The following is a 26,964-nucleotide window of genomic DNA, read 5'->3' as shown; positions in this document are numbered from 1 at the left end:
TCTACTCTAGAGTATAATTCTAATAATCCCATCATTCCCAGCATTACTCAAGTTCAGATTTGCCTTTTGGGGAAAGTCAGTATTTATCTGACAGAATAATTTCTGCTTTTTCATGCACTGTACTGCAATGAAGGGAAAGGTCTTTCTGAAAAACACTTTTCTTGTAGTAACTTAGAAAATGTGACATATTAATATGTTAAGTAGTTTTAAATAGAAAATACTTACTTACATGGTATTTATGAGTTTTCAACATGTATTAATATTTGTTATTATATTTGGTAATGTTTGTAAGAGTGGTCATTTCTGGTTGTTGTTCACAGGAAATTTTGTGTATGTGAAATCTGTTATTTCCTGAAAGGAAAATAGACTTTCCTATTTGTATGACTTTGGATAAAAATCAATAACCGTATTTAACTTTAATTTTTAGGTGAACAGTTAGTCAACATGAGGTCTGAGGATGTTTCATCTTTTATATAAACTTACTTAGGTGAAATATTTGTTATTTGGGAAACTATTTCAGGCAAAATAAATGCCCTAAGCAATCATTATAGGTAAACATTGGTGAATTTGAGTTTGGGTGTGCTGGTTGACCTTTATTTCATTTTCATGGGCAGCAGGTCTTAACACTTTCTTAATAGGTGTATTCCGTTTTTGTTACTATAATGAAATACCATAGATGAGAAATATTTATAGAGAAAAAGGGCAACTTAACTCACAGTTGTAAAGATTTGGAATCAGTTCAGTTCTGTTGTATAACCTTTTGTATCACATGTCTGTGTCTCTCATCATGGCAGCAGCTTGTGTGTGTGTGTGTGTGTGTGTGTGTGTGTGTGTGTGTGTGTGTGTATAAGTGTGTAAGGAATCTCATCTCAGAACTAGAACCTAGAGAGACTGGAATCCACATCCTCTGAGGACACGACTTATTTGGTGTAAAGACCATCTACTAAGACCCTTTTTTTTAAAGTTTGAGCACCTTTCTTACTGCCACCCTGGTGATCATTCATTCTACATTAGGGGCACACTTTAAATTGGCAACACCACAGCAGTGGGGAATGCAGTAAGAAAAACATCTGGGAAGACAACTTGCTGCTAAGTTTAAGAGTGGTTGGCAATTACAATAAAATATTTCTGTGTTTTTACCTAGACAGCTGCAGCTTTAGTTTGCTCACAGAAGTGCTGGTAGTGATGAAATTATGGGATAATGGCTTCCATTAGCAGGTTTTTATTTCTTGTTTGTTTGTTTTTTTTCTCCTCAGGAGTTTGATAAATAAATAGGCTTATATGTCATTCTAGGTTGTTATATTGAAAATTAAGAAAAAATATTTGAAAGAGCATGGTTATGAGATAGTTTTGAAAACTAAAATTATTTACCTGTCATTTTGCTTTTTGCTGATTTCCTTTTTGAGCTATGGTTTTAGTATTAGCCTTTCTGAAACTAAGGAGGTGTTACACAGCAGTGCAGCTTAAACCTCATGCTCATCAGCCAGGTGATGGTTGGCACACACCTTTAATCCCAGTATGGGGAGGCAGTGGCAGATGGATCCTTTAGACTTGGAGGGCAGCCTGGTCTACAAATTGAATTCCAGGGCAGACAGAGAAACCCTGTCTCGAAAAACAAACAAAACCAAAAATAAATTAAAAAATCTTTATGCTTATCTTGCTGAAGCACCTCTCTAGAAAGTTCTCTTTTGGCACTGATTTCTTGTGATGAATGTTTTTACCTCTTCATCAGCACTGACACCCGCTGTGCTCATTCCTATAGCTCAGGTGGAGGGCTATATTGATGTTCTGGACCCAGGGGCCTGTGCACCAGTATTGTGTGTCTGGAGGACAAAGGATGGCGTCAACCGTCCTGCTTTCTGTGCCAGTAACTCAAATTAATTATGAACCAATCGAATCCGTCGCAGCCAATTGGTAAACTAATTGGTAATTTTAGCTGTATTTCTGTATGTAGTTATCTGAATGCCTGTAACATTGCTTTCAGAGCCACTTTTGTTCTGTTTCATCTTGCTTGACAAAATGGCCTTCATAGCTTCAGGGAGAAAGATGTGCATCAGTGACTGCGAGGCTGCTCTGGCAGCTCCTCTAGTCTGTTTGTATTCACTCATTTGCAAACATGACTCAGGTTACAGCGGCATGCTACCATTCTGATCATTTTTGATAACATTGAGCTAAACATTCCTTAAAATATGCTGTCTAACCATCAAATGTACTTTTCTCTCTGCCAACTAGTATCAGAAATATTGCTGCTATGGTCTTGTCATGGACTTTTTTTTTTTTCAAGCAAAAGGGAAATCAGTTGAAATTTTCCAAAATAAATCATGCAAAATTAAATCTTTCTGTGCCTTAATGTAGGTAGTTTTAAGTAGAATGAATCTAATTAGACAATTTGAGTTATATTAGTAGAATTGAAAGAAGGAAGCCAACTAACTCTTTTAATTTGCCCCTTTCCTGATTGTAGAAGACTTTTCATTACCAGTAATTTGGCACCAAGTACTTCCTATCTTTGAAAGGAAATAAACAATACTTCTCTGTTCATAAGTCTTGTAGACTAGAATATACCTTTTATGGCTATTCAGGGTGGCACTTTATTTCATTTGTAAATAATTTGACAAATATATTAATACTGGGTCTGTTTTATGAAATGTATCTTTATGCATACTTTTAAGATATGTGCTATGGATTCTACAAAGTTAATTTAAACTTAGATATGGAAAAAATCTTGCATTTTTAAATACTGCCCGAGCCTATTGAAAAGTCTTTATAGTAAACACAGACTGGTGATTTTAAAAAGATTTTTAAAAACGTTTTTATGTTCCTGTATGTTTGTTTGCATGTACATTGTGCAACATATGCATGTCTGGTGCTGATAAAGGCCAGAGAGGCCTTGGGTTTCTTGGAACTGGAGTTACAAATGGTTATGAGCTGCCATGTGGGTGTTGATAGCTGAATTCTAGTCCTCTGAAGAACAGTAATTACTCTTACCTGGTGAGCCATCTCTAGAGCTTTGTGACTGACATTTCTTATAGGGAGAATGTTGTAGGATAATAAAATGGATATAATTTACATTTCTTTGTCTTATGTATTTAAATGACAGCTTTGGCTGGTGAAACAATATTTACATATTTAGTTATACTTTATTAGCTTCTTTACAGGGGAATGGGGTATAGTTAGTGACCTATGCTTTACATTCATTTCTTATACAAAGTAAAATTTTAGATTTAGATGCATAATGAACTTATTGCAAAAGATTAGTTTTGTGAGATGTATAGAATATATTGTCAAAGTAATGTAAGTGTGGGTTACCTAAAGAAGAAAACTAGGGCCTGGGGAGATGGCTGAGAGAGTAAGTGTGCAAACCCAGGGACCCAAGTTACCATTGCCAGCATCCATATAGAAAGCCAGACTTGGCAGCATGCATTTGTAATCCCAGTGCTGGGAAGCAGAGGCAAGAGGGCCCCTGGTTCCTGCTGGCCGGCCCATGTAGCCAGTCAGTGAGCTCTAGCCCCAGTGAGAGATCCTGCATCAAAACATAAGATGGAGTGAGCTGGGGAGATGGCTTAGTGGGTAAGAGCATGTCTTGGTTACTGTTCTATTGCTGTGAAGATACACCATGACTGAGGCAACCTATAAAATAAATCACTAATTGGGAACTTGTTTATATATTAAGTCTATCCATGATTGTCATGGCAGCAGATAGGCAGGCATGGTGCTAGAGCAGTAGCATAGAACTTTCATGAGATCTCCACAAAGAGGAGACAGACAAGGGGAGGGAGGGAGAGAGGGAGGGAGGGAGGGAGGGAGGGAGGGAGGGAGGGAGGGATGGGAGTAGGGGGGGCAGAGATAGAGACAAAGAGAGGCAGAGACAGAGACAGACAGACTGGGCCTATTATGGACTTTTGAAACTGCAAAGCCCACTCCCACCTACACTTCCTCCAAAGCTGTACCTCCTAGTCCTTCCCAAACAGTCCACCAATTGAGAAAGAAACATTCAAATATGTTAGCTTGGGGGTGGGGGGCTGGGGGAAGTATTCTTATTCAAATCACCACAGAGTGCTTTCTTTTCAAGCAGGAGGGACTAAATTTGAATCCCTAGCACCTGGGCATGGCTAGGCATAGTTGTAACCCCAGTATTGATAGGCAAAGAGAGGCATCACCTGAAAGGTTACTGGTTAGTTATCCTAGCTGAAACAGTGAGCTTCTAGGTTAGCTTTTGTTTTTTTGGTTTTTGTTTTTGGTTTTTTTTGGGGGGGGGTTGAGGGGGGTGTTTTTCTAGGTTAGCAACATACTTAATTTGTATTTATATGTATACATGTATTTGTATACCCACACATGCATGTGCACATACATACAAACATAAAAGAGGAAACCTAGAGTGTAATAATGTAATGTGGTCAGAGAGCATAGATGGTATATTCATCCACGCTAAGTTGACTTTAAAATGTTTCCATCCTATTCAGTGAATTTAGTATTTGTCTTTGGAAGTACAAAGGGAGATTTTGATCAGTAGGAGATGCAGTAGTAAGGTTTTTTGTTGTTGTTGTTTTTGTTTTGTTTTTGTTTTGCTTTCCTCAATTCTGTCTTCTTGCCCAACCAGGAGACACTGCTAAACTAAAGCTGCAATTTCTGTGGTTACATCATCTTGCCTCCTGTCTCATTTACCTTTGTACCAAGCACATAAGAAATGATGGTAAACTTTTAAGTACTAACTAATTTAAAAAGATAACTATTTTTGAGTCAGGAGTTTCTTTTTTTTTTTTTTTTTGATCGGTTCTCTCCTATTTAAAACGTTTTTTAATTGAAATACAATTACATCACTTTCTTCCTCACTTTCCTCCCTCCAGCCCCTTCTGTGATGCCCTGTCTTGAGTTGATAGCTTCCTTTTCTTTATTATTGTTACTTGTGTGTGAGTGTATATATAGTTGGGCGTGTGTGTGTGTGTGTGTGTGTGTGTGTGTGTGTGTGTGTGTGTATGGTTTTAGGGCTGACCACTCTGCATTAGACAACCAATCAAGGGACTAATCCCTGGGGGAGAGGATAACTCTCCTTCTCCAACAGTCTTTTGTTGCCTATAGCCCCTTGTCTAGGGGTGCTGGAACTACTACTATGTTAACATGCCCATTGTTACTGCCTTTGTTCCAGTTAATACATCAGTTTCTAAGAGAGACTGTTAGACAGCATAATTCCTAGCATTCTGGCTCCTACAGTCTTTCTGCCTCCTATGTTCCTTCAGCCATAGATGCAGTAGCTATGATATAGATGTATCTCTTGAGGCTGTCCTCTCAGTGATCTAGTGACCTCTGCACTGGGCCAGGTATGGTTTTTGGTTTTTGATTTTTTTGGTTTTTGGTTTTGTTTTTGTTTTTTTGAGATGGTCTTCCTTTGCTGTAAAGAAAGGCTTCTTTGATGAAGCTTGTATATTGATATAGTGATAAGATTCAGAACAATGGTTCTCAACTTGTGAGTCATTATCCCTTTGGGGCTCTTATATCAAATATCCTGCATCTCAGATATTTACATTATAACTCATAAAATAACAAAATTACAGTTATTATGTAGCAATGAAGGAATTTTATTGTTAGGGGTCGCCACAACATGAAGATCTGTATTAAAGGGTCGGAGCATTAAGAAGGTTGAGAACCTCTAGTTTAGAGTCTAACACTTTTAGGCTCACAGCATAAGTTAGAGGACAGTTCAGAAGCATATACTTCCTGCCCTGGTAATCTATACAACATAGTAAGTTATTTCTAATAATTCTGATTTTTCACTAGTAGACAAAATTCTTAAAAAATGAAAAGAAAAAAAAGCAGAAAATCAAGTTTTGATATATGAAAAGGTTTAACAGAGATAGATAATTGGTGATTTATCTACAGGTAGTTCATAAGAACTGGCTGTTTTCCAAGATCACTAACCATATTTTGAAGTCCTCTATTATGAAGAGCTTCATTTGGGGTAAGGGACATGACTCTCCTCAGACAGAATGTTTGCATTTTTTTCTGCACACTGTTATTCTTTTTGAGATTCTCCTGAGATATATACTGACAAAAGCAATTTCTACTAAATTTACTCATCTTCTATGGCATGGTTCAGAGTTGTTTTGGATACTTTTAAGTACATTGTTCTGTAGAAACAATACTGGTCATGGAATAGTACCAACACAACATTGGATTTGCCTCTGTGCACATGTGTTATTTTTGAACCAGTGATAAAGCCCCTGTTTCTTTGGGCAAGTGTAGCTTAACTAATTAAGTGTTCCTAGAGTATCATCAGTTGCAAGGAGTGCTGTACACAGACAACTGTGCATTTTAAACTTTGTTTTTGTTGCTGTTGTTAATATATCACATGGGCTATCTCTTCCTCAGAGTTCTACTTATTCCCTGCCCCCTTATTTGCATAATCTTTTAAAATTGAGAGTTATAATTTTCCAAGGGTTTGGGTTTTAGGATTTCCACATTTGGCATTTTAATTCCTCGGGAATATTATATTTAGGATCGCATCTTTCAGAAGTGGGGTCAGTGTTAAGAACCGACATCTTTTTTTTTTTAATATTTTCTTTATTTATATTTCAAATGTTATCCCTTTCCTAGTTTCCCCTCTGAAAATCCCCTATCCTTTCTCCCCTCCCCCCTTCCCCTACTCCCCACCCCACCCACACCCACTTCCTGGCCCTGGCCTTCCCCTATACTGGGGCATAGAACCTTCACCGGACCAAGGGCCTCTTCTCCCACTGATGACCGACTAGACCATTCTCTGCTACATATGCAACTAGAGCCATGAGTCCCACCATGTGTTTTCTTTGATTGGTGGTTTAGTCCCAGGGAGCTCTGGGGGTACTGGTTAGTTCATATTGTTCCTCCTATGGGGCTGCAAACTCCTTCAGCTCCTTGGGCACTTTCTCTAGCTCTTTCATTAGGTTCTCTGTGCTCAGTCCAATGGATGGCTGTGAGCACCCACTTCTGTATTTATCAGGCACTGGCAGAGCCTCTCAGGGGACAGCTGTATCAGGCTCCTGTCAGCAAGCACTTGTTGGTATCCGCAATAGTATCTAGGTTTGATGGTTGTATATGGGATTGATCCGCAGGTGGGGCAGTCTCTGGATGGTCATTCCTTCAGTCTCTGCCCCAATTTTTAAGAACTGACATCTTAAGACTATTAATTCTTCCTTGTTCACAAAACTAGAAAAGCTCCATCCCCCTTTTTAAACTTTTTAAATTCACATTCTGTTACTTTCCTTATAGGTCTTTATGTATTTTATTGGATTTGTATCTATAAATATCCCATAGTTTTTGGATCTAGCTGAAATAGTATTATTTATTTATTTATTTATTTATTTATTTATTTATGTATACTTGTATTTGTCATGAATACATTTAAGTTATATACTTATGTTTTGCTACTTATTATGAAACGATTTTTATAGATAAGCCAATTAATAGTCATCACCTTATTGTTTATTTTGTGTGTATTTGTAGTAATAACATCAAAATCTATTTAATTTTTAGTATATAATGCAGTACTTTTAGCTTATACTCTTCATGCTTTACAGTAGAACACACACACACACACACACACACGAAATCTTTTGTCCTATAGTCTACCCATGTCCGCTCTGCTTCTTGTCCATGGTAACCTTAATTCTGTTTCTGTGTATTGTGCTAGTTTTCCTCTACACAATATGCTGCTTTCTCCTTTCCTGTAGCTGATTTTGCTCAGCATAATGCCTTTTAGGTTACTCTGGGTTGTTGTGAATGTAGTGTTCTTAGTTGTTAGAGCTTGTAATATATGCTTATGAACACTTTTACTTCACATAACAATATTCTAGTTTATAGTAGTCCTTATAATAACAATAATTTAATTCTTCCTCATATGTCACTTTGTTTTAATACAAAATAGCACATAGGAAGAGGCTGGAGAGATGGCTCAGTGATTAAGAGTACTGGCTGCTCTTCCAGAGGACCTGAGTTCAATTCCCAAAATCTCTATGGGGGCTAATAACTACAGTTCCATGTATTCCAATGTTCTCTTCTATCCTCTGTGGGTACCATTCACACCGTGATGCACAGACATGCATGCAGGCAAAACACCCATACATCCATCATAATAAATAAAAAAATAATAATCTTTTGAAAAGAACACATAAGTATACTTTATAGAATAAAATGTTGATATTTTTAATTTAAAAAACCAACTCTATTTATAAGAATTTCTTTTTGCTTTTAATTCTTTGAGATATTGTAACTTTCTTTATGTACAAATGTGCATTTGACTAATATTACTTTCTTTGTAAAGACTTGAGTTGCTTGTGTGTATGTGTGTGTTTTAAAATTTCTAATAGCAGGTCTATTTAAATAAAATTTTCTAGACAGATAGAATGTGTAATTAAAGCCAGTGCTCCCACTGAAGATAAGAGTCTAGCTGAATTGTAGTAAATTTTCAGAAAGCTTTAGAGTAGTGAAAGATTCTTAAGAACTAAGCAGTTATATGGGGCTTGACACAGAAAATAGATAACTCAGGAGAACATTTCAGAATAATTTATTTGTTAAAGAAGATATTGTGGTAGAAATTAGAAATAAAAATGTGAATTATTAAAAACAATATGTATGGGATAGAGACTGAGTTATATGTAATAGGAACTTTTTAGAATTAAAGGACAGGGCTGGTAAGTTGGCTCAGAAGGTGTTGGTACTTGCTGCCCAAGCCTGGCAACCCAAGTTTGATTTCCTGGAACTCATGTAAAGATGGAGGTGGAAGGACAGAAGGAAAGTTCCTCAATCTAATAATGGGTATGTGTAAGAAATCCGAACAAAAGTCATATTTAATGGTATAAAGCTGAAAGCTTTTCTCTCTAAGGAATCAGAAAGTTATGGCTCCTCTGGTCACTTGTATTCAGTGTTCTACTAGAAGCACTGGTTACCAGGAGGGAGGCTGAGGTGGGGCTCTGGAGGATAAACCAAGAAACTGTCAGATTAGTATTGTATTCTTTGTCATGTGTAATGGTTGTAAGGTCTTTGCAGTGACTTATATGCGTGTGTGTTTGGTGTTGGTCACATAACTTTTTTCTTTTAACACTTTACATGTATTATTTATGTACTTTTCTTTATAAAAACTGCACAATAAAGAATTAAGTGATTGCTAGTTAATAAGACCTTGAAAAGATGTATTAGTGTCATTTCTTGATATTTAAGCTCTGGATTCAAATTATGTTACATTATCTTACCAACAGAATGAAAAACAAGCAACAAATCCAAAAGAACCAAAAATAGATCAGTAGGCTATGTATCTTCTTTAATGAGTGTAAAGTAAATGTAAAAAAGTATTAACGTGAAAGCTCTTTGCTTTGATAATTTTTCCTAAAGTTCTTTTTCCCCCCCACAGATTTTTTTCACATAATAGTAGTTAATGTTTTGTTATTTAACTTAGGAGGTGTTAATGATGCTGGATTACTATGTGAGAGATTTCAAAGCATTGATTGACTGGATTCAACTTCAGGAAAAGTTAGAGAAGACAGATGCTCAAAGCAGGTAATGAACTCTGGTGTTTATATTGGGAGTAACCTTAGTTTCATAGCAGGCTTTGAAATTGACAGTAGATAGTGGATTTCATACCAGGTTGATTTGAAACCTGTGAGAATCTAATATTTCTCATTTGGTTCAGTAACAAATATTTATTATTAATGCCCTTGCTAGTGCAAGTCATATTATTTAGTACAGAAATTAAATTGCTACATTTGACACATAAATTTTGTTATCTAATAGTATAACAAAATGGAACTTATACATAATGCTGTATATGGATGATATGGCTTTTGAAGGGTGGAACATTGACCTTGAAGACAAAGACAACAGATCAAACAGTTATGTACGTGTAGGGAATACTTAAAGTAAATACAGTCTCTGGGAAGGTATAGTTTCTCAACATGGTAGGCAGTGAGGAAATTGATTGGTTTTTAGTTTCTCTAGATACGTTTGCTTGCTACTAGAATACTACATCAATATTTTATTTGTTACAATTTTAGAAATATAGAAGGCCTAATTATATGCTAATTATTATACTATAGTAAACTATTTAGTATTCCCTTCATATCACTTCAGGTTATTATATTTCATTTTATAGACTAAAGGTACTTTAAGCACATGAGAATACTTGAGACATTCTTTAAGTCAAATTAAAATAAAATGGACATTCTATCTACATAAATTCCTTAAAAATTACTGGTGACAAGGTAGGAAATGAAAGGAGAGAAATGTGTATCAAAACTCTTACCATTATTGTTTATAAGCTGTTCAAAATTATTGTGATACTGTTTATTGTATCATTCAGCAGCTTTCTTAGCCTACTGCAGTAAATTACCAGTTGGACAGGACAGAATATGAGTTATGTTCAAGTCCCAATATTTCGTGTGTGTATGTTTGTGTGTGTGTTGTTTGAGTGCATGCAAGTATTTGTGCATGTGAATTTCTATGTGTATATACAGAGGTTAAAAGTTGGTATTGGGTGTCTTACTTTATCATTTTCTACCATATTTTTTGAGAAAGGTCTCTCATTGAACCTGGAGCTTATCAGGCTTAGCTAGAGTGGCTTGCCAGAAACCACCAGAAATCTGCCTGTCTCTGTTCCTTCTGGTCTGGGATTATGGATGCACACCACTGTATTAGGCTTTCACAGGGATACTGGGGATCCAGATTTAGGTCTTCACGTTTGTGTGACAGTCATTTTACCCACTGAGTCATTTTCTCAACACTCAGTGCATCTTTTGTTTTCTTGAGACAGAATTTCTCCATGTAAGAACCCTTGTTGTCCTGGAACTTGCTTTGTATACCAGGCTGGCCTCAAATTAGATCTACCTGTTTTTGTTTCTCCAGTGCTGAGATTAAAGGTGTGCACCACCATGCCAAGCATACACATTGGCATTTACATTAACTAGTTACCATCATGTCTTCTCTTTGTCTCAAGAAGAGCTCCGACATATGGAAAACAACCTTAAATTTTCTGTCCATGGTATTAGTCTTTATTAGCAATTTCTTCAAGTCATGCTTGACTTGGGGTTTAAAGATTAGGATTGAAAATATATATATGTATGTATATATATATAATTTATTAAAATACCGATAAGCATTTATATAGCTAAATTTTAATAAAGGCTTTGAGATAATATTAGAAATTACCAAATAATATTTTGGCTTACTAGATTTAACAAGAATAAGCTTACATGTAAATTTAAAATATAAAACTTTCTTATAACAGCACTAATAATGCATCTATAGCCATATGTCATGATAATCATGATAATAGCAGCAATATACTTTCTTAAATCATTTGGAAAATGACACAAATTTTAATAGAAACAGTGAGCCAAGCATACCAATATGTAAACTTCCAAAGAAAAAATTCAAATGGTAATAACATGTTATTCTTACTAGTTATACTTAAAAAATTACACAATTAAAAACAGAAAACAAAGACCATGTAACCATTTTGCTGATTTTTTTTTTTTAATAAAAGATAACAAACGTTGGCAAAGTTGATGGGAATAGACTCCTTCCTCTGGTAGGGCTATAACTTCTTTTAGAAAGGTGATTTGGTTATAACTTACTCAAAATTTTGGGTTTTTGAATACCATTTTGTCTGAAGTTTTTTGTTTTCTCTCAATAATCAGATTCATATGGTTTTGTTTTGGTTTTGTGCTTTTAGTGAGGGGTTAAAATATCTAATGACTATATTACATGGAAAGTAAGCTATAGAGAGACTGACTGGAATGATGGGCTTTGAATACAGGCTGTTGCTTAAAAATATTTTCATAGAATATGTATCTTGTCAGCTGATTGTGGGACAGAGAATAAAGAGGACGAGAAGGCCATTTAATCCACATAGCTTCTCCAGTGAAGAACAATGGTGTCTTTGTGTTTCTACTCTATGGTGATTAAGAAAGAGGTAGAGAAAGAAATTTCATGTATTCTTATGTGCTCATCTTTTAACCCTCACTGTTTTGATTTTTTTCCATAAACCTAGTTATCTGGAAAATCAGACAGATTAACCTTAATTAGTAGTATTGTTTTAATTTACCTTTTTGGGCATATGGAGAAGCTTGTAGATTTTAACAGGTTTATCTCAGTTGGTTATGGTGATGCTGTTTTAATTTCAGTACTCAAGAGTTAGAGGCAGGAGGATCTCTTGAGTTCCAGGCCAGCCTGATCAACATAGCAAGTTCCTGGACAGCCAGACCTGCATAATGTATCCTGTTGCAAACAAGCAGTGTGTCTCATGTCTTCTGTAACCCCATGATCTTTTTGAGGGAAATAGTGGCAGTTGTTTCTTTGTGTAGAAAATTCTGTACCATTAACCATCAAAGATTGCTTGCTTGTTAGTGTGGTACCTTTCTGGTATGCAAGATTGCATGCAGAAGTTAGGATTTGACCATATTTTTACTCATTAACAATCAAAAGCAACGATTAGTTTGTTTCTCCTTCTTCTGTTAAAGTCATCTACTATATGTTCTAAATTGTCAGACCAACCTCACTGGCATGGGAAGTAAAGAAGATGTCTCCAGGACGTCATGTGATTCAAAGCCCATCAACAGATAGAATGAATGTAACATCAACTGCAAGAAGAAGCTTAAACTTTGGGTGAGAATAAAATGCTCATAATATTATAAAACTAGTATTTCACAAGAAAAATATTCATAGGTGTCAACTTTATATACGAAAAACCATCTATCATTTCTGGGAAGTACTCGCCAATTTCTGTTCAGAACTCAACACACACATGCACAAACACAAAGGAACAATTGACTGTGTGTACTGAATTCTAAATGGAACATCTGTATCAGTGTCCTCTACCATCAAGGGTCAGGAACTATCATAGAAGAAAGGGCAGAGAAGACTCTAAGAGGATTCGGAGAAATGCTGTAAAATTCTTCCCTTCAGGACATGACAGTGCTATTGCATTCATGAATGTGTAGCTGTTGTGGTTACCTACACAAGACCTGAAGAATATCAAGCCTGCCAAATTCCAGCATGGGATTTTTTTTTAATTTAATTTTTTTTCTGAATTGTTATTGTATTATTTAGTTGAGAATTTCATGCAGCAAATTTTAATAAAATTCTTTCCCTTCCCTCAGTTCTTCCTAGATTCTCCATCCCCCACCATATAGCTTCTTAAAACCAAAACAAACAGAAAAACCACACACATATGTAAACTCACACAAACAAAAAAACCTACAACATGGGAGTCAATTTATGTTGGCCGATTATGCCTAAGATTAAGTCCTGCCCTGCAGTATGGTTAATATACCTAGTAACACTGCACTAAAGGAAAACCTTTTCCCTCTCTCAGAAGTTATCAGTTGAAAATAATTTCTTGCCTAGAAGTGGTGGTTTGTGCCCACTTCCCTTCTGTCATGTTGGGATTTTGTCTGGCTTGAACTTGTACAGTTCATGTTGTCACCATCTGGGAGTTTATATATGCATCCATCCTGTTGTGTTGGAAAATGCTGTTTCCTTGAAGTTACCCCATACCTCAGGCTCTTACAACTGTCCACTTCCTTTTCTGCATAGATGTCTGAGCTTTGAGGGCAGGGGTTTAGTGAAGTCATCCTATTTAGGGTTGATGGCACCAGAGTCACTGTACATTGTCTAGATGTGGATCTCTATATTACTTACCATCTCCTTGAAGAAGCAGCCTCTCTGATGAGGGTTGAGTGGTGCACTGATGTGATTGTACCTGTGTGTCATTAGGAATCACCTTACTGTGTTCATTGGGTACCCTCCCCAAGGTGAGTAGAAGACCCTTTTGCTATTTACATATTTATGCCACTGAACATAGAGAAATAAAGCTGAGGGTCAACTTGAAGCTTTACTCTAGTCTAGCATTCCTAGTGCTAGGACTATCTGTGCTGCCAATACATGAAAGCAGTGCTTCTCCACCTTCCCAATGCTGTAGTCATTTAATAAAGTTCTTCATGTTGTAGGGGTCCCCAAACATAAAATTATTTTTGCTACTTCATAACTAATTTTGCTACAGTTATGAATCATATCTGTTGCATTTTCTGATGGTCTGAACTACCCCCGTGAAAGGGTTATTTGATTCCTAAAAGAGTTGCTACCTACAGGTCGAGAACCTCAGTTGCTCTAAGCTGTATCATATTGACAGCAGAAGTTAACTCAGAGCATCTCAGTTCGTATTTCTTTGAAGTTGTTGATGCTTGCTCTTATAGCTCAAATTTGATTTAGAGTATTCCTTATAAATTTTTTTAAAATTTCAGTTAGAATATTGTTCAATTCAAGACCATCTGTGTAGTTCTTTTATATGTTTATTTCTTCTTACTGATATTCTTTACATGGTACTATTTTTTTTTAAATAAATGTATTCTCATATTATATCCCAACTGCAATTTCCCCTCCCCTCCCTCTTCACCTCCTACCCCTCTCAAGCAACACCTCACCTACCCCATCCACTTGCCATTTCTTTTTAGAAAAGAGCAGACCTCTCATGGATAGCAACCAAACATGGCATATCAAGTTGCAATAGGACTAGGTACTTCTCCTCATAGTAAAGCTGTTCAGGGAAACCTGGTTTGAGGAAACAGTTCCCAAATTTAGGCAGAGTCAGAGACAGCCCTTGCTCCCACTATTAGGAGACTGGGTTACACAACTGTAACATATGCAGAGGGCCTACGTCAGACCTTTGCAGGCTCCTTGGTTGCCAGTTCAGTTTTTGTAAGGTCCTATGAGTTTAGGTTTGTTGATTCTGTAGCTTTTCTTGTGGAGTCCTTGACACTTCTGCCTCCTACATTCCTTCCTCTGTCTCTGCCTGATTCACTGAGTTTTTCCTAATGTTTGGCTATGGGTCTCTACATCTGTTTCCATCACTTGCTGAGTGGAGCCTCTCTGTGATCATGCCAAGCTCTTGACTATGAGTACAGAAGAATGTCATTAGGAATCACTTCATTTACTATTTTTGGTTTTGGCTGTCATGTTTGGTTCTATCTTAGGTCTTTGGAGCATCCAGCCTCTCGTTTCTGGTTGTCCAGGCAGTGACAGGGGTAGGCTCTTTCTTGTGACATAGGTCTCAAGCTGGACCAGTCATTGGTTGGCCATACACAAAATTTGTGTGCCACCTTTACCCCCGCTCATCTTGCTGGCAGGACAAACTGTAGTTTCAAAGTTTTGTGGTTGGGTTGGTGTCCCATTCTCTTACCTGTACATAGATGACCAGTTCAGTCTCTGTATTCCCCATTACTAGGAGTCTTAGCTTGCATTACCCTAATAGAGTCCTGGGAATTTTCATTGGAAATTTCTGAATTGCTCCCCGTTCCAATTCCAATTGACTCTCCTAGTACTCTTTCCCTTTATCCTTCCTCAACCCGATCCTTCCTGTTTCTGTCCCTACCTGCTCCCAGTCCACCCAAAATATCCATTCTATTTCCTCTTCCCTGGGAGACTTGTGCATTCCCCCTTGAGTCTCCTCTTTACTTAGCCTCTCTGAGTCTGTAGATAGTAGTATGATTATCCTTTACTTTATAATTAATATTTAATAATTATACAGTTACAAGTGAGAATATACAATGTTTGTCTTTCTGGGTCTGGGTTACCTCATTCAGGATGATTTTTTTTAGTTCCATCTATTTGTCTGTAAATTTCATGATATTACTATTTTTTAACAGCTGGATAATACTCCATTGTGTAAATGAACCACATATTTTTTTTTATCCACTCCTCAGTTGAGGGACATCTGGATTGTTTCCAGTTTCTGGCTATTATGAATAAAGCTTCCATAAACATAGTTGAATTTTGAGGTAGAATGGAACATCTTTTGTGTATATGTCCAGGTGTTTATAGCTAGGTTTTGAGGTAGATCAATTCCCAATTTTTTGAGAAACCACCATATTGATTTTCAATGTGGCTGTACAAGATTGCATTCACACCAGCAATGGAGGAGTCTTCCCCTTGTTCCATGTCTTCTTTTTTTTTTTTTTTTAATCTTTTTTTTTTTTTCACTGTTTTTTTTTATTACATATTTTCCTCAATTACATTTCCAATGCTATCCCAAAAGTCCCCCATACCGCCCCCCAATTCCCTACCCTCCCATTCCCATTCTTTTGGCCCTGGCATTCCCCTATATTGGGGCATATAAAGTTTGCAAGTCCAGTGGGCCTCTCTTTCCAGTGATGGCCGACTAGGCCATCTTTCGATACATATGCAGCTAGAGACAAGAGCTCCAGGGTACTGGTTAGTTCATCATGTTGTTCCAACTATAGGGTTGCAGATCCCTTTAGCTCCTTGGGTACTTTCTCTAGCTTCTCCATTGGGCGCCCTGTGATACATCCAATAGCTGACTGTGAGCATCCACTCCTGTGTTTGCTAGGCCCCTGCATAGTCTTACAAGAGACAGCTATCTTTGGGTCCTTTCAGCAAAATCTTGCTAGTGTATGCAATGGTGTCAGCGTTTAGAAGCTGATTATGGGATGGATCCCTGGATACGGCAGTCTGTAGATGGTCCATCCTTTCATCACAGCTCAGAACTTTGTCTCTGTAACTCCTTCCCTGGGTGTTTTGTTCCCAATTCTAAGAAGGGGCACAGTGTCCACATTTTGGTCTTCATTCTTCTTGAGTTTCATGCGTTTAGCAAATTGTATCTTATATCTTGGGTATCCTAAGTTTTGGGCTAATATCCACTTATCAGTGAATACATATTGTGTGAGTTCCTTTGTGATTGTGTTACCTCACTCAAGATGATGCCCTCCAGGTCCATCCATTTGGCTAGGAATTTCATAAATTCATTCTTTTTAAAAGCTGAGTAGTACTCCATTGTGTAAATGTACCATAATTTCTGTATCCATTCCTCTGTTGAGGGACATCTGGGTTCTTTCCAGCTTCTGGCTATTATAAATAGGGCTGCTATGAACATAGTGGAGCATGTGTCCTTCTTACCGGTTGGGACATCTTCTGGATATATGCCCAGAAGAGGTATTGCTGGATCCTCCGGTAGTACTATGTCCAATTTTCTGAGGAACCGCCAGACTGATTTCCAGAGTGGTTGTACAAGCTTGCAATCCCACCAACAATGGAGGAGTGTTCCTCTTTCTCCACATCCCCGCCAGCATCTGCTGTCACCTAAATTTTTGATCTTAGCCATTCTGACTGGTGTGAGGTGGAATCTCAGGGTTGTTTTGATTTGCATTTCCCTGATGATTAAGGATGTTGAACATTTTTTCAGGTGCTTCTCTGCCATTTGGTATTCTTCAGGTGAGAATTCTTTGTTCAATTCTGAGCCCCATTTTTTAATGGGGTTATTTGACTTTCTGGAGTCCACCTTCTTGAGTTCCTTATATATATTGGATATTAGACCCTTATCTGATTTAGGATAGGTAAAGATCCTTTCCCAATCTGTTGGTGGTTTTTTTTGTCTTATTGATGGTGTCTTTTGCCTTGCAGAAGCTTTGCAGTTTCATGAGGTCCCACTTGTCAATTCTCGATCTTACAGCACAAGCCATTGCTGTTCTATTCAAGAATTTTTCCCCTGTGCCCATATCTTCAAGGCTTTTCCCCACTTTCTCCTCTATAAGTTTCAGTGTATCTGGTTTTATGTGAAGTTCCTTGATCCACTTAGACTTGACCTTAGTACAAGGAGATAGGAATGGATCGATTCGCATTCTTCTACGTGTTAACAACCAGTTGTGCCAGCACCATTTGTTGAAAATGCTGTCTTTCTTCCACTGGATGTTTTTAGCTCCCTTGTCGAAGATCAAGTGACCGTAGGTGTGTGGGTTCATTTCTGGGTCTTCAATTCTATTCCATTGGTCTATTTGTCTGTCACTATACCAGTACCATGGAGTTTTTATCACAATTGCTCTGTAGTAAAGCTTTAGGTCTGGCATGGTGATACCACCAGAGGTTCTTTTATCCTTGAGAAGAGTTTTTGCTATCCTAGGTTTTTTGTTATTCCAGATGAATTTGCAGATTGCACTTTCTAATTCGTTGAAGAATTGAGTTGGAATTTTGATGGGGATTGCATTGAATCTGTAGATTGCTTTTGGCAAGATAGCCATTTTTAAAATGTTGATCCTGCCAATCCATGAGCATGGAAGATCTTTCCATCTTCTGAGATCTTCTAGAATTTCTTTCTTCAGAGACTTGAAGTTCTTATTATACAGATCTTTCACTTCCTTAGTTAGAGTCACGCCAAGATATTTTATATTATTTGTGACTATTGAGAAGGGTGTTGTTTCCCTAATTTCTTTCTCAGCCTGTTTATTCTTTGTGTAGAGAAAGGCCATTGATTTGTTTGAGTTAATTTTATATCCAGCTACTTCACCGAAGCTGTTTATCAGGTTTAGGAGTTCTCTGGTGGAATTTTTAGGGTCACTTATATATACTATCATATCATCTGCAAAAAGTGATATTTTGACTTCATCTTTTCCAATTTGTATCCCTTTGATCTCCTTTTGTCGTCGAATTGCTCTGGCTAGGACTTCAAGTACTATGTTGAATAGGTATGGAGAAAGTGGACAGCCTTGTCTAGTCCCTGATTTTAGAGGGATTGCTTCAAGCTTCTCACCATTTACTTTGATGTTGGCTACTGGTTTGCTGTATATTGCTTTTATCATGTTTAGGTATGGGCCTTGAATTCCTGATCTTTCCAAGACTTTTATCATGAATGGGTGTTGGATCTTGTCAAATGCTTTTTCTGCATCTAACGAGATGACCATGTGGTTTTTGTCTTTGAGTTTGTTTATATACTGTATTACATTGATGGATTTCCGTATATTGAACCATCCCTGCATCCCTGGGATGAAACCTACTTGGTCAGGATGGATGATTGTTTTGATGTGTTCTTGGATTCGGTTAGCAAGAACTTTATTGAGGATTTTTGCATCAATATTCATAAGGGATATTGGTCTGAAGTTTTCTATCTTTGTTGGGTCTTTTTGTGGTTTAGGTATCAGAGTAATTGTGGCTTCATAGAATGAGTTGGGTAGAGTACCTTCTGTTTCTATTTTGTGGAATAGTTTGTGAAGAACTGGGATTAGATCTTCTTTGAAAGTCTGATAGAACTCTGCACTAAACCCATCTGGTCCTGGGCTTTTTTTGGTTGGGAGACTATTATTGACTGCTTCTATTTCTTTGGGGGATATAGGGTTGTTTAGATCATTAACCTGATCTTGGTTCAACTTTGGTACCTGGTATCTGTCTAGGAACTTCTCCATTTCATCCAGGTTCTCCAGTTTTGTTGAGTATAGCCTTTGGTAGAAGGATCTGATGGTGTTTTGGATGTCTTCAGGATCTGTTGTTATGTCTCCTTTTTCATTTCTGATTTTGTTAATTAGAATACTTTTCCTGTGCCCTCTAGTTAGTCTGGCTAAGGGTTTATCTATCTTGTTGATTTTCTCAAAGAACCAGCTCCTTGATTGGTTGATTCTTTGAATAGTTCTTCTTGTTTCCACTTGATTGATTTCGCCCCTGTGTTTGATTATTTCCTGCCGTCTACTCCTCTTGGGCGAATTTGCTTCCTTTTGTTCTAGTGCTTTTAGGTGTGTTGTCAAGCTGCTAATGTGTGCTCTTTCTAGTTTCTTTTTGGAGGCACTCAGAGCTATGAGTTTTCCTCTTAGAAATGCTTTCATTGCATCCCATAAGTTTGGGTATGTTGTGGCTTCATTTTCATTGAACTCTAAAAAGTCCTTGATTTCTTTCTTTATTCCTTCCTTGACCAAGGTATCATTGAGAAGAGTGTTGTTCAGTTTCTACGTGAATGTTTGCTTTCTATTATTTATTTTGTTATTGATGATCAGCCTTAGTCCATGGTGATCTGATAGGATGCATGGGACAATTTCATTGTTTTTGTATCTGTTGAGTCCTGTTTTGTGCCCAATTACGTGGTCAATTTTGGAGAAGGTACCATGAGGTGCTGAGAAGAAGGTGTATCCTTTTGTTTTAGGGTAAAATGTTCTGTAGATATCTGCCAGATCCATTTGATCCATAACTTCTGTTAGTTTCACTGTGTCCCTGTTTAGTTTCTGTTTCCATGATCTGTCCATTGGTGAAAGTGGTGTGTTGAAGTCTCCCACTATTATTGTATGAGGTGCAATGTGTGCTTTGAGATTTACTAAAGTTTCTTTAATGAATGAGGCTGCCTTTGTATTTGGAGCATAGATATTCAGGATTGATAGTTCCTCTTGGAGGATTTTACCTTTGATGAGTATGAAGTGCCCCTCCCTGTCTTTTTTGATGACTTTGGGTTGGAAGTCAATCTTATCAGATATTAGAATGGCTACTCCAGCTTGTTTCTTCATACCATTTGCTTGGAAAATTGTTTTCCAGCCTTTCATTCTGAGGTAGTGTCTATCTTTTTCTCTGAGATGAGTTTCCTGTAAGCAGCAAAATGTTGGGTCTTGTTTGTGTAGCCAGTTTGTTAGTCTATGTCTTTTTATCGGGGAGTCGAGTCCATTGATATTAAGAGATATTAAGGAAAAGTAATTGTTGTTTCCTGTTATTTTTGTTGTTAAAGTTGGCATTCTGTTCTTGTGGCTGTCTTCTTTTTGGTTTGTTGAGGGATTACCTTCTTGTTGTTTCTAGGGCGTGGTTCCTGTCCTTGTATTGGTTTTTTTCTGTTATTATCCTTTGAAGGGCTGGATTCCTGGAGAGATAATGTGTGAATTTGGTTTTGTCGTGGAATACTTTGGTTTCTCCATCTATGTTAATTGAGAGTTTGGCTGGGTATAGTAGCCTGGGCTGGAATTTGTGTTCTTTTAGTGTCTGTATAACATCTGTCCAGGTTCTTCTGACTTTCATAGTCTCTGGTGAAAAATCTGGTGTAATTCTGATAGGCTTGCCTTTATATGTTACTTGGCCTTTTTCTCTTACTGCTTTTAGTATTCTATCTTTATTTAGTGCATTTGTTGTTCTGATTATTATGTGTCGGGAGGTATTTCTTTTCTGGTCCAGCCTATTTGGAGTTCTGTAGGCTTCTTGTATGTTCATGGGCATCTCTTTCTTTAGATTTGGGAAGTTTTCTTCTATAATTTTGTTGAAGATGTTTGCTGGTCCTTTGAGTTGAAAATCTTCATTCTCATCCACTCCTATTATCCGTAGGTTTGGTCTTCTCATTGTGTCCTGTATTTCCTGGATGTTTTGAGTTAGGATCTTTTTGCATTTTCCATTTTCCTTGATTGTTGTGCCGATGTTCTGTATGGAATCTTCTGCACCTGAGATTCTCTCTTCCATCTCTTGTATTCTGTTGCTGATGCTTGCATCTATGGTTCCAGATTTCTTTCCTAGGGTTTCTATCTCCAGTGTTGCCTCATTTTGGGTTTTCTTTATTGTGTCTACTTCCCTTTTTAGGTCTAGTATGGTTTTGTTCATTTCCATCATCTGATTGGATGTGTTTTCCTGTTTCTCTTTAAGGACTTCTACCAGTTTGGTTGTGTTTTCCTGTTTTTCTTTAAGGACTTGTAACTCTTTAGCCATGTTCTCCTGTAGTTCTTTAAAGTCCTTCTTGATGTCCTCTACCATCATCATGAGATATGCTTTTAAATCCAGGTCTAGTTTTTCAGGTGTGTTGGGGTGCCCTGGACTGGGCGAAGTGGGAGTGCTGGGTCCTGATGATGGTGAGTGGTCTTGGTTTCTGTTAGTAAGATTCTTACCTTTACCTCTAGCCATCTGGTAATCTCTGGAGTTGTTATAGTTGTCTCTGTTCAGAGGTTGTTCTTCTGGTGATTCTGAGTATCCTCTGTCAGCAGACCTGGGAGACAGGCTCTCTCCTCTGAGTTTCAGTGGTTATTGCACTCCCTGCTGACAAGCTTTCCTCTTAAAGGGAAGGTGTACAGATATCTGGCGTTTGGACCTCCTCCTGGCCGAAGAAGAAGGCGGAAAACAGGACCTTTCCCAGATGCTGTGTTGCTTTGGCAGGTCACAGAAGCTGTAGGCTTCTGTGGTGCACACTCTCAGCCATGCAGACTAAGTTCCTAAGTTCAGTGGAGTCCTGGATCCAAGATGTGCTCCCTGCTCCTGAGGCAGAGGGCTCCTGTGCAGGGCAGACCACTGTCTTCCAGCTAGGAGGGTGCCGGATGTCTGTGGCCCCCAAAGGGTGCTGCCTCAGCAGCTCTGTGGCTCCCGCCTGTCCCAGAAGCTGTCTGCCTCTGTGGTCCTCACTCTAACCTGTACAGACTAAGTTCGGCGGAGTCCTGGAGCCAAGATGGCGCTCCCTGTAGGGCAGGTCACTGTCCTCCGGCTGGGAGGGTGCCGGATGTCTGCGGCCCCAAAAGGGTGCTGCCTCAGCGGCTCTGTGGCTCCTGCCTGTCCCAGAAGCTGTCTGCCTCTGTGGTCCTCACTCTGACCTGTACAGACTAAGTTTGGCGGAGTCCCGGAGCCAAGATGGCGCTCCCTGCAGGGCAGGTCACTGTCCTCCGGCTGGGAGGGTGCCGGAAGTCTGCGGCCCCAAAAGGGTGCTGCCTCAGTGGCTCTGTGGCTCCAAGCTGTCCCAGAAGCTGTCTGCCTCTGTGGTCCTCACTCTGACCTGTACAGACTAAGTTCGGCGGAGTCCCGGAGCCAAGATGGCGCTCCCTGCAGGGCAGGTCACTGTCCTCCGGCTGGGAGGGTGCCGGATGTCTGCAGCCCCAAAAGGGTGCTGCCTCAGCGGCTCTGTGGCTCCCGCCTGTCCCAGAAGCTGTCTGCCTCTGTGGTCCTCACTCTAACCTGTACAGACTAAGTTCGGCGGAGTCCTGGAGCCAAGATGGCGCTCCCTGTAGGGCAGGTCACTGTCCTCCGTTCCATGTCTTCTTAAGCATGAACTGTTGTTCAGTTTTTGATCTTAGCCACTCTGACAGGTTTAAGATGGATTCTTAGAGTCATTTTGATTTGAATTTCCCTGATTGCTAAGGATATTAAACATTTAAAGTGCTTCATGGCTATTTAAGATTCCTCTGTTTAGAATTCTCTGTTTAGGTCTGTACCTCATTTTTTTATTTGATTATTTGATTTGTTGATGTATAGCTTCTTAGATCCTTTATACACTTTGGAAGTTGGCCCTCTGTCAGATGTGAGGTTGGTAAAGATCTTTTCCCATTCTGTGGGGTACTGTTTTATCCTATTGTTAGTGTCTGCTTTACAGAAGCTTTTCAGATTCATGAAGTCCCATTTATTGATTATCTTAGTGCCTGTGCTGTTGGTGTTCTGTTCAGGAATTTATTTCTTGTACTGATGCATTCAAGACTATTCCCCATTTTCTCTTCTATCAGGTTGAGTTTTGTGCAACATAATGGATATGAATATGGATCTATTTACATTCTTGCACATGCTGACATCTAGTTAGACCAACACCATTTGTTGAAGATTTTTTTTCCCATTGTATAGTTTTGGCTTCTTTGTCAAAAATCAGGTTTCCCTATGTGTATGGATTCATGTCTGGGTCTTTGATTCGATTCCATGAATCAGTATTTCTGTTTTTATGCCAATATCATGAGTTTTTTATTACTAAAGTTCTGTAGTAGAGTTTGGATTAAGGGATGGTGATACCTCTGGAAATTCTGTATTGTATAAGATTGGTTATACAATAAAGAAATTCTGTATTGTATGAGATTGGTTATACAATAAAGAATTTAACTATGCTGGGGTTTTTCCATATCAAGTTGATTATTGGTTTTTTTTTCAAGGTTTATAAAGAATTGTGTCAGAATTTTGATGGGAATTGCATTGAATCTGTAGATTGCTTTTGGTAATATGACAATTTTTGCTGTTAATCCTACTGATCTACATGAGCTTGGGAGATCTTTCCATCTTCTGATATCTTATTCAATTTCTTTCTTCAAAGTTCTTGTCATAAAAGTCTTTCACTTGCTGGGCTAGAGTTACCCCAAGATACTTTATATTATTTGTGGTTTTTGTGAAGGGTGTTGCTTCTCTGATTTTTTCTCATCCTATTTAATGTTTGTATATATGAGGACTACTAGGTTGTTTTTGGAGTTAATCTTATATCTCACCACTTCACTGAAGCTGTACAGCTATAGGAGTTCCCTGGTAGAATTTTTGGGGTTACTTATATATACTATCACATATCATCTGGAAATAGCAATCTTTGACTTCTTCTTTTCCAATTTGAATACCCTTGATCTCCTTCAATTGTCTTATTGCTTCATCTAGAACTTAAAGTACTATATTATTAGATATGGGGAGTATGGACAGTTGGTCTTGTATCTGATTTTAGTGGAATTGCTTTGGGTTTCTTTTTTCTCTTCATTTAATTTGATGTTGGCTATTGATTTGCTGTAAGTTGCTTTTATTATGGTTAGGTATTTCCATTGTATCACTGCTCTCTCCAGTACTTTTATCATGAAGGGATGTTGGATTCTGTCAAAGCCTTTTCCAGTATTTAATGAGAAGATTGTTTATTTTTTAAGTTTGTTTATATGGTATATTACATTGACAGATTTCCATATGTTGAACCATTTCTGCATCTGTGGAACAAGGCCTACTTGATCATGATGGATGGTATTTCTTTGCATCAATGTCTATGAAGGAAAGTGGTCTGCATTCTTTTTATTTGTTGAGTCTTTCTGTGGTTTAGGTGTTAGGATTACTTTGACCTCATAAAAAGAATATGACAATGTTTATTCTTTTTCTATTTTATGAAAAATTTGAGAAGTATTGGTATTAGCTCTTCTTTGAATGTCTGGTAGAATTCTGTGCTAAAACCTTCTGGTCATGGGCTTTTTTGGTTGGGAGACTTTAATGACTGCTTCTATTTTCTAAGGGGGTCATAGGTCTATTTAAATTGTTTTGCTGATCTTGATTTAACTTTGGTAAGTGGTATCTATTAAGAAAATTGTCCATTTCTTTTAGATTTTCCTGTTTTCTGGAGTACAGGTTTTTGGAGTATGATTAATGAGTCTTTGGATTTCTTTGGTATCTCTTATGCTCCCCTTTTTATTTCTGACTTTATTGACTTGAATATTCTCTGTGTTTTTTAGCTTCGATAGTGATTTGTCTCTTATTGATTTTTCTCAAAGAACTAACTCTTTGTTCCATTGATTCTTTGTATTGTTATTTTTATTTCTATTTTATTGATTTCAGCCCTAAGTTTGATTATTTCCTGCCATCTACTTCTCTTAGATGTTTTTGCTTCTTTTTGTTTCAGGGCTTTCGGGTGTGTTGTTAAGTTGCTAATATGAGATCTCACTGATTTCTTTTAAGGCACTTAGTGCTATGAACTTTAATCTTAGCACAGCTTTCATTGTATACCACAGTTTGGGCATGTTGTGCCTTCATTATCATTGAATTCTAGGAAGTCTCTAATTTCATTATTTCTGCCTTGACCCCATAGTCATACAATAGAGAGTTGTTCAGTTTCCATGAGTGTGTAGGTTTTCTGTTATTTCTGTTGTTATTGAAATCCAACTTTAGCTTGTGGTGATCTGTTAAGATACAGGGGATTATTTCAGTTTTCCTGTATCTCTTGAGACTTGTTTTGTGAACGAGTATGTAGTCGGTCTTTAATATAAGCCTTTTAAATGTGTACTATTTAATGAAAAGTTGGCCAGTGCTTGCTTTGTCAGTTCTCTTTCCTCTATTACCCAATTTTCCTTTTTTTCCCCTAAAGATTATTGCTTTATTTGTTTGTGTATGTGGACATGTCTGTATGAGTAAATGCACAGTGCCCATGGAGGCTAGGAGAGAGCATCATATTCGTAGGAGCTGGAGTTAAAGGCACTTGTGAGCTTCACAATGTGAGTGCTAGAATCTGAACTCTGGTCCTCATGATTGAGCAGTAAGTGCTCTTAACAACTGAACCATCTCTGGTCCCCAAACCTGACCATTCTTTGCAATTGCCTTATCTGTTACACCCACCATTTCACAATTAACAGCTTTTTACCTATTATTACCTTGGGTATGTTTGTAATATTATTGAGTTTACAGAGCATTACAATGTTTTGAAGGCAGGGGTCACACTGTATACGATAGAGTGACTTTACACTGATAATTCTTCTTTAGCTGCCCAAGTGCTGATGATGTGCATCACCATGCTTTATATTTTTTTCATGTGGATATGGATGTGTGAAAGTGCACAGTTTTGTAAAGGATCCTCATACTTGCATGATGAACACTTTACCAACTGAGATCTCTCCTCAGCATTATAATTTGAAATGTCCATTTGCTGTGCTTTTATCATCTTTGAGGCAAGATCTTTGATATATCTGCATATCTTAAGCATCCTCACACTGTAGCTGACCTTTAGTGAAAGCTGATTCTTTTTCAGTTGAATTAGATTTTTGCTTTCAATTTTTTTGTGTGTGAAGTTTCTAGATAGTGTTTTCTTTGGTGAGTGTTTAATGGGTTAAAGCAGTATAAAATACTTAGATACATAAACAGAGAACTAAATACATTCTTAGATACATAAACAGAGAACTAAATACATTCTCCCAAACAAGGGAGCTTTAACAAGGCAACTTTTTCGTTACTACAGTTCATTAGTCTGTTTTCTAAGACTATTTAATGCAAATTTCTTTTAGTACTGGAGACTTTGAATGCATGCATTAGTTACTTTTTCTTATGGCTGTTAGCAAATACCTGGCAAAAGCAACTTAAGGGAACTTTGAAGGATTTGCTGTTGGATGAGACATAGTTTATCATGGCTGGGAATATGAAGTGTCTGATCACATCCTGTCTTCAGTCAGACAAGATGAATGCTAATACATGCCTGCTTTCTCCTTTTTCTTCAGTCTGAGATCCAAACCTGTGCAGTGGTGCTGGTCTTATTTGGGTTGCTCTTTTTAAAAAGAGTATCTCAAAATCACTTGCCATTTTGATGCTGTTTAAAAAGCATTATATTTGTCAGTCCTATCTAGACACTCCCTCATAGACATACCCAGAGGGTTGTCTACTAGGTTATTCTAGAACCCGTCAAGTTGACAGTATTAACCATGGTAGTGCCTACATGGATAAAATTCTCACCCTTTTCTCCCTGTGATCCTATTC

At 37.8% G+C, this 26,964-nt stretch overlaps 1 protein-coding gene across 3 annotated transcripts in view; it reads left to right on the top strand.

Moving 5' to 3' along the window:
* Positions 1-26,964, top strand: part of Scaper (S-phase cyclin A associated protein in the ER) — a 365,479-nt gene that overhangs the window by 38,763 nt on the left and 299,752 nt on the right. For all 3 annotated transcript variants that reach the window (XM_021171564.3, XM_029481364.2, XM_085844651.1), the window contains exons 7-8: positions 9,422-9,522; positions 12,508-12,624. In XM_021171564.3, the coding sequence (XP_021027223.2) occupies positions 9,422-9,522; positions 12,508-12,624 (218 nt within the window). The remainder of the gene's footprint in view (positions 1-9,421; positions 9,523-12,507; positions 12,625-26,964) is intronic.

This window comes from Mus caroli, unplaced genomic scaffold (assembly GCF_978045245.1).
Source record: "Mus caroli unplaced genomic scaffold, Mus_caroli_1 scaffold_11, whole genome shotgun sequence".
In the NCBI taxonomy this organism is placed as follows: Eukaryota; Metazoa; Chordata; class Mammalia; order Rodentia; family Muridae; genus Mus; species Mus caroli.
The sequence above is the reverse complement of the archived record's forward strand: the minus strand, read 5'-3'. Positions and strand labels throughout refer to the sequence as shown.